General features: G+C 39.6%; 1 protein-coding gene across 2 annotated transcripts in view; it reads right to left on the bottom strand.

The window, feature by feature from the left end:
* Positions 1-1,296: 1,296 nt before the first annotated feature.
* The window catches only part of SRFBP1 (serum response factor binding protein 1), a 117,705-nt gene continuing 105,662 nt past the window's right edge, over positions 1,297-13,339 (bottom strand). The window contains exons 5-8 of one of the 2 annotated variants that reach the window (XM_054987408.1): positions 9,092-9,173; positions 3,481-4,225; positions 2,911-2,948; positions 1,297-2,736 (exon numbers count right to left, since the gene is read on the bottom strand). In XM_054987408.1, the coding sequence (XP_054843383.1) occupies positions 2,558-2,736; positions 2,911-2,948; positions 3,481-4,225; positions 9,092-9,173 (1,044 nt within the window). In that variant the 3' untranslated portion in view covers positions 1,297-2,557. The remainder of the gene's footprint in view (positions 2,737-2,910; positions 2,949-3,480; positions 4,226-9,091; positions 9,174-13,339) is intronic. The other variant, XM_054987410.1, reaches the window with a different exon arrangement.

Genomic DNA, 13,339 nt, shown 5'->3' with positions numbered 1-13,339 from the left:
GGTTGAAGATACCACTCATCTTGCACTAGTCTAAGTTTCATATGATTCATGCAATGGAACAAGAATATTTCATGGTTGAAGAAATTATGTGACTTCCACTAATCTTTCCTCAGGTGATGGACCCATTAATTATCTGTCCCTCAAGACTTAGGGATCCAACATTTTCAGACAGATAGCTATTCTATTAAAGCCCTAATCTTTTCCTGGAGCAAATTGCTGACAATAGCTCTGACCCATTCTTTCATGGCCTTTTAAGGCCTAGGATTCAACACAGTTTTAACAACGAACTGTATCACCAATAGAAGAGACAGAAACAGTAATTCACCCCATTCTCCTGCCCCACTTGCCTTCTGACCCATGTGGCTGTTAGTCTTTGTGGTCCCACTACCTCAGTAATAAAAATTTCCTAGGGTCAGAAAGGACTACAGGGAGGAGGATAATATGGGTAAGATGTGTTGACAAACTGCTGGATTCAATGTGTTGACTCCATTATGTCAGCATCAAGGGTGGAGTTCCAGACTTAGGACCCAGTTTTAAGCATGGAACCCAATAAGCTGGAAGCATGTGACACAAAAAGGGAGAGTACTGGTGACAGCCAAGACTATGAGGGCAGAAGACACATCCTGAGTGTCAAGTGTATCATACTGTGGAACAAGGCAAGGGTCAGAAGTTAGGATGAATCCATTCCACCACAGATAGCCTTGCTGTTCTGCCCTTCTGTGCTTGTGCAAAGAAAAGACAGAATGATGCCCTTGTTCTCTAGACGTGTACAAGTAACATGTCCTTCCCAAAAGGAGCAAAACAATTATGGTTATTCTGTAGGGGCTCACAACATGCCTGAAGGCTGAAGACCATTGGTCTAGGTTCTCCTCAGATGACGTACTGTTAAAAGTTTCTCTTTTTTTGTCACGTATGTGAACAGTATACTTGGATTTGTTCACTTCTGCTTGTTTTGCCAAGTTTTAGCAGGTCAGGAGAAGCTGGTCTATTTAAGGATGTGTGCTCAGATACATTTGGTCCGAAAATATACTCCCCTCCCAACCCAGAGAATTCGATCCCATGATCCAATCTACTTGAGCACCAGCTCTCTGCAATTTTGGTGTCATTTGCTTGAAAACCAGACACTCCAACCCCCTGGAAAGATTCCCCACAGGGAATATGACCCCGAATAATTTTGAAATCCTTAAAACCCCCAAATCCTGCTATCAAACTGCTATTTGAGACCCAGATAACCTGGAATACCAATAATTATCCTGTCCCTAAAATCTTGATCCAAAAAATACTCTTTTTTTCCTGATTCACATCCCTAGTTCTATCTGCATAAATTAATTAAAGTCTTGTTAATGGAAAGATACAATGCCATCTAGTCTAAAATTAACTATTTATTTAAAAATGAGGTGGTTCACATAAATATAAATCTGTAAAACAAATACAAGTAGAAGCTATGTTGCAATAATCCCTACTACAGTGCTTTCCTTTTTCACTACTGCCATACCTGGAGTCAAACATGCATAATACCACTCAACACAGTCAAATCCCCGTTTAGTCTTGCAGAATATTAAGAAGATGTACCAGTGAGTGTATTTATTTAGACACTCATTTTCAGGTGTCATTTAACTTGGTCAGATGGATTTTAGCTTTGTGAACAGGCACCAGAAACACACTCTATTCTGGTTTTTCACATTCTTAAACTTAATTGACTTCATTAAAGTTTTTTCATACAAGGCTTTGGAAATTAATTACCAAATGGAAGGAACAGGCCAAGGTGAAGGATTCATTACATCTTGAGTACTTACAAATTTATCCACTTGTTGAGAGGCCAAATTGCAGCTGAAGCATTTTTTAAATAGCTGCCTCAATTTAAAAATACAAATGGAGAATGGCCTTTTAGAAAAATTAGAAGATACAATTACAAGGCTCTAACTACAAAAAGTGTATACGTCAGCAAGATTTCCAAATATTGGCACACAAGAAATAAATGTGCCTGCAATGGGCTGCAATGAGTAGGGGGAAAGAGGCAACAAGGGTGATTTTGTCCCACTTTGCCTCCCCATTGTAGCTTCTCAGCCTGCAAGGCTATTTGTCCACTTTCTTGGCATCAGGTAGAGGGAAGTGGGAAGGTTCATGTCAGCCAGCACTTACTGCTAGAACCAACCCAATATCTTCAAGATTAATACTGACTTTGTATAATTAAGTTAGAAAAATGAAACCTACCACATTTTTGTCCATAAAAATCTTAATATTTTAATTTTATGTAGCTTGGATACTAACTACATAGCTTGGATATTAACTACTGAAATTGGAATGAAGTTTGTGGAAGAAATATTGCTGATTCCTTTTCCCTGTGTCTCTTCTGAAAACTCTTCTTGACAGTTGGGGTCATCAGAGAATTATGGGGGATTTTCCTCTCTTCTGCAAGCTCTTGCCACTTTTCTATTTGATCACAAGGCCCTCTTGACCTTCGGAAACAGCTTTGGGGGAGGCTGTCAAGATGGCAAAGTTCCTCTCTCTATGAGCTCAATTAAATGTGCACTACTCTGGATTTACTAGAAAAAAATTAGTCTTCAAATATTATCTTTTTTCCTTGGAATAATGTAATTTGAGAAGTTTGCTCTCGACGTTTCCTACTTGCTTCCCATGAAGGATGAAGAGGTTGTGCCAACCGTTCTCTCTTAAGATCTTGCTTTGTACCTATACTTTTGGACAACCGTTTCTGTGGACATTTTTTTTGAAACGCTGTGGAACAATGAAAAGAATGTGACATTAATACCAATGACTGAACACAACATGAAGTAATATTTGTTAGGCTCCACCACCCTCCCCAATGTTATTACCCTTTTAATGCAAAACAATGCCATATTCAGAAACTGTACGAAAACAAAATGAAGCAACAACAGCAACCTGACTTACCCATCATTTTGTTTTTGGAAAGATGGTCTCTAGAAGTTCTAGGAAATAACAGAAATTTAGCTGATTTGAGAAGGAAAAGCTATTCTATTTTAATGAAAAGTATATAATTTCTCCATATTTAACTTTAAAAATGTCAAGATCACATTGTCTGCAATGACTTTTGATAACTTGTAATCCATAAGATTGAATTCTTTAAATATTTTATATACACTTATACTTTAAATATTGTTTTAATGACTTGATGTTTGCTGCCTTGGAAACCCTATTTGGGTGGAAAGGTGGCATAAAGTTGTTTTAAATATATAAATAAAATAAAGATGAATGTAAAGCACACAAACCAAAAAGCTGCTGTATGTTATTGCTATCAATGATACAATCAAACTGATTTGTTGGCCTGTTTTAAACAAGACTTCTGTTTCTTTGAAGCTTTTCACCATTAGACTGCATTGTCATTATTCCAAGCAAATGGTAAAAACTGAAACACTGTGCTAAGAAGCCAAACATTCTTCATCCAACTCACCCAAAATTTGCCAATAATATTATTGCAGGTTTTTAAAGGTAAAGCCTTACCTTTTTACAGTCTTGGATTTCTGCTCAGAATTGGACAATGAAGGATAAAATACAGATTGTAGCTTCTTGATTTTTGCATTTGGATAGCTGCCTTGTATGTCTGAATCCTGCACAGGGTCAAATTGTGAATACTTTGTTTCTTTTACCACCATGCTCTTGTCTTTATCTTCTGTAAGTGACGAAAGATCAGCTGCCCCTTTCTTTTTAATCCTCTTTGCTTTGCCAATGAAGAAATCATCATTATCATCGCTTTCATCAGAGCCAGAAGACTGATTATAGAATCTCTCTTCAGTGCTGTCATCGAAGTACTCCTCCTCTGCTGCCTTTTCTTCAGTGTTACTTGCATCACTGTCTGATTCATCTTCTGCCCTGTAAAGGAGATCACTTACCTGTTCCTTTCTTTCTGGACAGACTGTCATTTCCAGCTGACTCTTATGAACTAATTCATGATCCTTTAGAGCCTGCACTGTAGAACCATCTGAGGGGCATTTCTCACTGTCTAGATTTTTTTGTTTCTCTTTCTTACAAATTTGCTTCTTTCCCTTGTCAGTGCGTGACTTCTCTCCCACCTCTACTTTGCCTTGTTTAAACACTTGGTTATGTTCATTGATATTGGAATGCTGGGTCACTTCAGGTTGTTTGGTAAGCTCTTCTTCTGATTTATGCTCCTCTGCAGAAATGGGTCTAGCTGGCTTCCTTCTTGCATCTTTAAAGGCTTTTACAGCAGCTAAAAAAAAACAAGTGGCTGAAAAAAACCTTGCAGCAACAGTGCTAATATAATGTACCATAATGTCAAAGGGGGAATAAATTCATTTATAAGTAATTCTTTGGGATAGTTTTGTATGTCTCACCATATCATTTACAAAGCAAATCTTAGAACACCTGCTTGCCACTCAACTCTGTATGTCCTGAAATTGATCAGCTGCTGAAAAAACTGTAAATTACTGGCTGTATATGCGAGTCTTTTGGGGAGGGGGCACAGTTTAACAACAGAGCAGTTGATTTTCATGCGCATGGCCTCTATTAAAAATTCTTCCAGGGGTAGGGCTAGAAAGATTCCTGCCTGAAACTTTAGTGAACCATTCACTAGAAGTCACAGGAGACAGTATCAGGCCTGATGGGCCCAAGGTAGGATGCTGCTTTATATCTTAGTCTGTTCATCCAGCAGAGTGTATTTTGTTTAGTAGTGGTGGCAAACTCTTGGGTTAAAGTGTGCCACCAGCTGAGTCCAAAATAGGCAATACTGCTACCACAGTGTCCATTACAGTACATATGAAGCCTCCATTGCTCATGCCTTGGAGCTTTGCCACTAGCCTGTTGAGCCATGGAACAGGCAGCATCATTTGAAGAGTTGAAGAGGCAAGACAAGGGGCCTGCCCATTTTTATTTACATGACATGACTGAGTTTACAGCTCCCACAGTGATTATGCTGTAAGCAGGCCCACAAAAGTTGGCATGCCACAAACTGCTGCTGATGGAGCCACTTGTTATCCCTGAGTGCAATACAAAAGGACAATCAAAAGAAGGGTTCTCTTCCGCTAGAATAGACACCAAAGAAATTTTGAGACTTAAGAAGTTGGCACCAAGAATATTCATCATTTTAATTGATTGTAAACTGGCTGTTCCTTGTATAGATGATGACAGTTGCACAACGTGGCCATCCACAGACAAGGTAGCTTTTTTGTCTAGTCAGGGCCAGGGGACTCTGCACATGAGCAGAAAAATGTAACATAAATTAACCAACAGAAAAAAGACTTCAAAAAGTGCTTGATAAAGACTGAATACTGTGCAAAGTGCTGATTGCCAGTCAGTCAATGAAAGGAAAAATGTAGAGAGAGTAAATCAGCCTTCTGAAACCACTGAGAGAATTCTGGAGTAAGAGATGAGATTAGTCTCTTTACAGGTCCTCACAGGACCTCAGTTTCTGCGACTGGTCTGGGCCAGAGGCAACGCTACAGAGTTCTGTGATATTATCATCTCACATAAAAGTACAGTATGCTCCTGCACATGATCTGCATAGACAAGAGGCAGAGTATCTAAAAACAAATACATATGTTTAGCCTCCTGCACTCCCAATTTTCAGCCAGTAATACAGAAGATGACAAAGGTGGTTGTGCAATTAATATTTTCCAAGTGACAGTGATGGAAAGATTAGTAGCCTTTTCTATGGCTGGATGTCTCAAAAGCAAGATAAGAAGGTACTTAATGGCAAATTTGGTAGCAGTCCTACTCATTCTTACCCAGGAGTAAGCCTTATTTAAAATAGCAGTATTTTCTTCCAAGTACAAATGCATACTATCAGATCATTTGTGTCTCCCCCAAACTAGAAATTTCCTTCCTTAAACTGCTGTATCTATACTATTATCAGATCTAAATCATTCTTCCCAGTTCACCAGTTCTTGAAACTATGGAAATAAAATGATGAAATTACAGAATCCTGGTCAAAGACAGGATCACGGAAATGAAGCCTAATTACAAAACGTCCAGGGACCAATAATTCAGTGAAACCACTATAAATACCAAAAATGAAAAATAGTATAATTCTAAACAATGAAACAGTGAAATATAGATGTATTGTGAAATATAGCTTTAAGTATAACTACAAGTAACCATCTCAGTGGAAAAAGTACAGAGACCAGTCTTAGTCAATTGCACTAGACCAAGCCTCCCAAGGCCAAAATCACGGCGCTGAAAGTATAGTCAGTCCATCAATCCGTGAATTCTCAAGTCCTTTCCAAAATTCAGACGTCTGTGTAGTCCAGAAGCCGTCCACTATGTAGCAGTAGACAATGTGGAAACAATAAGGTGGACGATGGTCCTCTAAAGCAGTTCTGGTGTAGAGAGGATCTTAGGCAGATGTATCCCAGGAACCAGCCCAGTCCCGGGTTGGCCCAACAAGCAGCCAGCAAGATTAATTCATTTAGCTTGTTTCATCTAGCCACGATTTCATCAGGGGCCACAGTCAAAGCCACCAAAGTCCCTCTAGAAATGAAAAAGTAGAGAAGGTTTGACAGGTCCTCTTGCCTTATCAGGTAGGATTGTCAAGATTGGAGGAAGGAAGAATGACATCGTGCTTAAACACTTCTCTACCTGTCAAACTAGTGGGGCAGTCTATTTGATTATATATGGCTGCCAAATGCTTTATGTTGGAAGCACCACGCGGTCAGTTAGGGTCCGTATCCTAGAACATTTGTCACGTATTAAAAATCATGTTATGGATGCACCTTTGGTGAAGCATTTTGCTGCCCATCATAAAACGGAACTAGAGTTCAAATACACCGTCCGTGCTCTATGCTGCTCCGAGGGGAGATGCCGGACATATTCAAAAAGATCTGCTCCGGAGGGAAGCTAAATGGATTCACTCTCTAGGGAGCATGCAGCCAAAGGGTCTGAATTCTGAGCGTAACTTATCATGCTTCTTGTGAGGTTCTATGGAACACTGTCTCTTTAAGAAGCTGCATGAGTGATCAGCGCGTGAAGTATTTAACATCTGCTCACAACAGGTGGGGTCTGTTGTCTTTACTGACCTTGCCGTGCTAAGAATAAACTGCACTTAAGAATTGTTTGCCGTTTCTGTTGGTAAGTGTATAAAGGCATTTTTCTGTGGACTTTGAAGGTGTGTTTGTTTCTCACAATTAAGAGGGAGAAAATCTACCATGTTATATTTTTCATTTCTAGAGGGACTTTGGTGGCTTTGACTGTGGCCCCTGATGAAATCGTGGCTAGATGAAACAAGCTAAATGATTAATCTTGCTGGCTGCTTGTTGGGCCAACCCGGGACTGGGCTGGTTCCTGGGATACATCTGCCTAAGATCCTCTCTACACCAGAACTGCTTTAGAGGACCATTGTCCACCTTATTGTTTCCACATTGTCTACTGCTACATAGTGGACGGCTTCTGGACTACACGGACGTCTGAATTTTGGAAAGGACTTGAGAATTCACAGATTGATGGACTGACTATAATTTCAGCGCCGTGATTTTGGCCTTGGGAGGCTTGGTCTAGTGCAATTGACTAAGACTGGTCTCTGTACTTTTTCCACTGAGATGGTTACTTGTAGTTATACTTAAGCTATATTTCACTGTTTCATTGTTTAGAATTATACTATTTTTCATTTTTGGTATTTATAGTGGTTTCACTGAATTATTGGTCCCTAGGCTATTTGAGTGTTGGTTGGAGTTCTGCCCCTAGGGCTGCCTTTGGTTTGTGTGTGTTAATTACAAAACATGGCTGTCAAAGCTGACTAAATAAAGATTTCAAAAAAAATTCTAGTGTATAAAATTCATGTATATATAATTATAGCATAAATACAAATATACACATCATTGTAAACAAATTATAAATTTTCTTCACCATTCTATGGTAGTAAGTTCTGTTTGAGACGGAGAGAAGGTCTAAGAGATGCTTTGGTGAAGAGAATTTAATACAAGCAGCTAAGGCTTTGAAGAAAGGTTCTGAAATGGGTCATTTCAGCCAGCTCTCTGTCGTCACTACAGTGAAGCTGCCCAGATTTTAGTTAGAGCATCTGAAGGCTTATCTTGCAGTTAATACAGTGAAGCTGTTTGAGCATCCTCACAGAGACTTTTTTCACTTTTGAAGATTCATTTTGAGCTGAGGACTTCAGTTCTTTTGAATAGGATTGGAGATATATGTATGTGATTGAATTTTTCCTTGGAACTGGGGGCTCTGGAATTCACTGAACGTTTCTGAATGGGTTTTTTCCCTTAAAAAATTTTTTTCCTGTGGAATTACTCTTGAGATAATCATTGTATAGTTTGTTTACAATGATGTTGTATATTTGTATTTATGGTACTGTTATATATGAATGAATTTTGTATAGGGGAATTTTTTTGAAATCTTTTATTTAGCCAGTTTTCACAGACACAAGTTTTGTAACTAGAAATTACAAAACCAGCAGCAGTAAAAATGGTCTCCAGAATACAGTTACGAAGTGACATTTTATTTTTTAAATACATCAGTAAAGGAGCACTGCACCAAAATCAGGTATCAATACATGCAATGTATTAAAATTTCTCTGTTCATCTATTTCAGGTAAAATACAAACATTACATATATAGTTGCCTTGCATGGAACTAGACCATTTGCCAATCTAGCTTAATACTACCTACTCTGAGGGGTTAACTACTTACTACGTTTTCCTCAGAGATGTCCCAAGGACTAAAGAGTTGTTTTGGAGTTCTGTGCTTCCCAGGCATGCTCAGGCTCAACTCCTCTCTCCTTGCACTGTTTTCCAGACCTGAACTGTGACATGGAGCTCCCTGAGACTGTTTCTGGTCAGAAAATTGTCCAATCAAAGGCCTATGGCACTTCTCTCTGGAGCCGTGATCCAAATCAGGGCCACACATGACTGGAAGTGCAAGATTCCAGAACACATCTCTCAGCTCAACACAGGGATGTCCCTGGGAAAATGCAATGTGCTGTTACGCATTAACCGGCAGCAGTTCTGCAGGACATCGGAGAGAAGGGCCTTTTCCAACTGTTATTCCAATTATAAAGAATTTAATATTCCCTAGACACAATATATCTCAAGAAGGTCTACACACACACAGTTCCCAATGATCATTGACTGGCTGGACTAATTTGACCTTACCTTTAATATCAGCAATTTTTGTCCTCAGCAGTGGGTGAGTTGTCAGTCTAGCTAGTGCTCTATCTGTCGCTGTAGAATCAGGCTGCATTTTTTTAAAAGAAGGCAAATCTTAATTGAATGACAAAAACAAATACAGTAACCACAGTGGTAAAATGCATCTACATGTGTAATATTAAGAAATGTATTATCATCATCCTGAAAGCACTTATTTGTACTCTACCAATTCAAGGAAATACTTATGAAGAATTACCTACAGAATTAAAAATGCACTCTGGTTCTCTCAGTAAAGCAAGTGAAGCTAGGTTCTTTTGAGATCATTAGCTCTATATGATACAGAAAATAGACCCCGCCATTTCATAAACAACAGCAATCATGGAGAAAAGACTGTTTCCGGGCTAAGCACACACTCCATTTATTTCCATTTGCTATACAACTGGTGCTTGGGGCGAGGATATTGACATCGATCTGACAGCAGGTTATTATAATTTGTTAGTTATTTAACATAGGCTCATGCACTAGTATTAGACCTTTCATTTCTTTGCTTTTATTTGCATATTTGCTCAAAATTTTATAATTTAACAGTATTTATATTATGCACTGTTATATATACTTAGGGCAGTCACTATAAATTAGCTACAAGGGAGCCATGGCCAATCACAAAATGGCTGCCACAGGAGCAGAAGGCAAACGCAGAATATTTGGAGATTCTAAGTCAAGCGTCCTTTTAGGCTGGAGATAGCTGTTTCCTAATAGTTGCTCTCTGAAGACCTCTCATGCTCTTCTGAAGCAGCTCCTGCTCCTGTAAAGTGGAGGGAACCCAGGATTGCCTCTTTGCCTTAAGGATAAAGGATATGAGCACCAAGAAACAAATTGGTGGATGCCATGGCACACATGATTAGCATATTCAAACATCTCCTTATCAAATTATCCAAATGGATGGCAGATCGTAATCTCCCAGGACGTGAACAAATTGGCTTCATAGCGAACCAGCTTTTTTAGCTGAAAAGTACTCTTGCCACCTGCGTGGTAAACTCTATGCAGCCTTTGTTGACCTACGTAAAGCCTTTGACTCTGTTAATAGATCTTTATTATGGGATAAACTTCTTGAACTGGGGATTGATAAGCGCCTTTTATTTTTGATTTGGAAATTACATACGTCCAATTTTTGCCAAGTAAGATTTGATGGGAAAGGGTCTCTCACTAAGGAGATACCTGTCTCTAAAGGAGTCAAGCAAAGGTGCGTTCTTGCCCCCTCCCTTTTTAACCTTTTTATCTCTGACTTGCCTTCCTGTTTGGATAGGATTAATGGTCACCCTCCTAAATTAAATATGGCTGCAGTGCCAGTTCTGCTTTATGCAGATGATGCGGTTATCCTTTCCTTTACAAGAATTGGCCTTATTCGTCTCTTATCCGAGTTTAATGCATATTGCTCTCGGAACTTTCTTTCTATTAATTTTGACAAGACAAAAATTTTGGTTTTCTCTAAATCTTGGAAACGCAACCTCTGACTAATAGCAAAAAAAGAAATACAGCAGGTAAAATCTTTCTGCTACTTAGGAGTGCTATTCCATTACAATCTGAGTTGGTGCCCACATACAGAGCACTCTCTAAGTTTAGCCAAGAATAAGACTGCAGCCTTGATTCGTTTTTTTTTTCAAAAGGGCAATCAATTTGTCCCAGCAGTGCTTAAGATTTTTCAAGCAACAGTTATTTCTCAACTGTTGTACGGAATTCATATTTGGATACAGTCCTTTACTAAAAGAATCGAGCGTATTTACTCTGTCTTCCTGCGTAGGATCCTTGGTTTATCCAATTCAGTGTCGTTGTTTACCCTCTGTAAGGAATTGGATCTGCACCTGATAGAATCTCGGGCCTGGATCACTACGATTAAATTTTGGCTCCGTCTTCATTTTCGATCCTCCCCTACCAGCTCAACTTCTAACTGATCCCTTTATTTCAGATTGGTCACAGGCTGTAGTGGAAAAGATTGGTTCCTTAGGAATCGACTTGGAACCTTTATATAATAGTGGTGAGGTGGCAGTTCTGCAGGTGGTCAAGAGGAGAATTTGGGATATTGAGGCGCAGACTATTAATTCCAGCAGCTCCGGAGTCTGCTCCCCTCATTCACTGTCCCTCTATTCCTCGCATACCACCATGGCAGCATATATTGTTGATCTGATAAACCCAGTGTTTAGGAGGGCTTTGTTAGTGAGGTTCAATCTCTTTCCCTCAGCAGTGGTCACAGGCAGATACGGAGGTATTCTGTATAGGGATAGACTGTGTGACTATACTCTGAGGGAACCTGATTCAATCTCACATATTCTTTTTCGCTGCCCCAAATATTCTGTTATGCGTAGTTTATTGATTCGTCCCCTTTTTCCTGTGCAGAGGGATTTTTTGGATAAGGATCTAAAATTTTTCTTAGCAGACAAGAGTCCAGCAATAACTCTATCTGTTGCTGAATTCTTGGCTTATGTGTAGAAGTCAAGGGTAATATTTTATAAAGCTTCCTACGACTGTGCTGTATCTTGAGATAATTTTGCTGTCTGGGGACACGATTGTGCTGCCCTATGAACTTATTCTACAACATTTCTTCTGTTCCGTCTGTATTATTTATGCCAATAAAGGTCGTTGCTGTGAGTAGCATATTGGAGAGCATTGTGAGAACTTCTGATTCAGATTAGGGCTTACTAAAAAAACCTTCAGAGACAGGATATGATAGTAGAATATACAACTAATATTGCATACATGAATCCTTCAAGGTCTGGACTAGATAGAAATTTCTTGTTATAAAAGTGAATTGGCTTTTAAAATATTTGGATAAGTAATAAAGAGCAATAGCCAAAAGAGATCGATGAAACCAATGTAAGTACAATTCATAAACTATGTAGGGTAATATGAAGCCAGATGCAATATTCATAATGAATTCTTGTATTATCTTTCATGATTTTGTCAACTATGTAAATCTCTTTTTCTCAAATATACAATCAACATAGGCCATAGGAAGAAATCCTGAAGCTATTCACTAAAATTAACAGGGGTAACTTCTACAAGGGGTTTTTGCTCCAGTTTGGGCTCTCAACTGCAGCAAATTATTTTCAAGGTTGCACACAGTTTTGTTGACTATTCACTTTCCTTTTGTGGTTTTGCATGCTTTGTCAAACCATCTTTGCTCCAATTTTTCTTCCTGGTGTGCAGTTGAAGTTCCCTGTCCAAGAATTGCTGCCAGGCACAGGAAAATCACACAGAGTATTCTGGAACCCATTCAGATCCATAAGTCTCCATGGGCAAGCAAAAATATGCTTGCTGCCCTTGCAGGGAGAGTAGAGATCTTCAATCTGGCCCTCAGAAGGAAATCATCTAATCACAGCACCAACTTACAACATTATTCAGATCCATCCCTACGCAGAAAAGAACTTGGAATAGAGAACTCATTCCAGCAGCTCCTAAATGCCTCTCTTTTTTGTCAGAATGTAAGCATTTCCCTTATTTACTGGGGAAACAGTGTTGCACTTACCTGTAACTATTGTTTGTTGAGTGTTTTTTGTGCAGACACACACTGGGACTGTGCACACGCAGGCCTGCTTCAGAGAGAGATTTCTAGCTCTAAAAGACTCGAGGGGGGGGGCGCTCCGGCAATTATGCACATGCACAGTGGTTTCCTGCCCGATTGCGGTGTCTTTTGCCAAAACATCCCTATCGTCCCTCAGTTCTCCTGTGTCGCCGGAGGAGAGACTGTGATCTGATTAATTACTGATGATATTATTACAATATTCCCCTTTTTGGTTTTTTTTTGTCTCTTCTCACAGCAGGGCAGAAGGGAGGGAATGTGTGTCTGCACAGAAGACACTCGATAAACAACAGTTACAGGTAAGAGCAACATTGTTTTTGTCTTCATTCTTCTGTGCCGCCCCACACTGGGAGTCTAACAAGCTACTCACCAAAAGAGGCAGATGTGAGGAAGCTCAGGCAAATAACGATTGGAGCACTGCATTTCCCACCGCTGCATTTGATCTGGAAGCTGCGTCCATGGAGTAATGCTTAATGAAGGTATCTGTCAAAGAGCAGGTGGCGGCTTGGCAGATATCCCTCAGTGGTATCCCATGTAGGAAGGCTGCCGAAGACAACTGAGCTCTGGTGGAGTGTGCTTTCATCGTCACCAGACACGGAATTCCTAATATGGCATAGCACCTCTTGATGGCTGCTACGATCCACCTCGAAAGAGACGGACTTATGGGGGCCTGCATA

The sequence above is a fragment of the Eublepharis macularius genome, chromosome 8, assembly GCF_028583425.1.
Source record: "Eublepharis macularius isolate TG4126 chromosome 8, MPM_Emac_v1.0, whole genome shotgun sequence".
NCBI lineage: Eukaryota > Metazoa > Chordata > Lepidosauria > Squamata > Eublepharidae > Eublepharis > Eublepharis macularius.
Note: the sequence above shows the minus strand (reverse complement) of the source record. Positions and strands in the feature narration are given on the sequence as shown.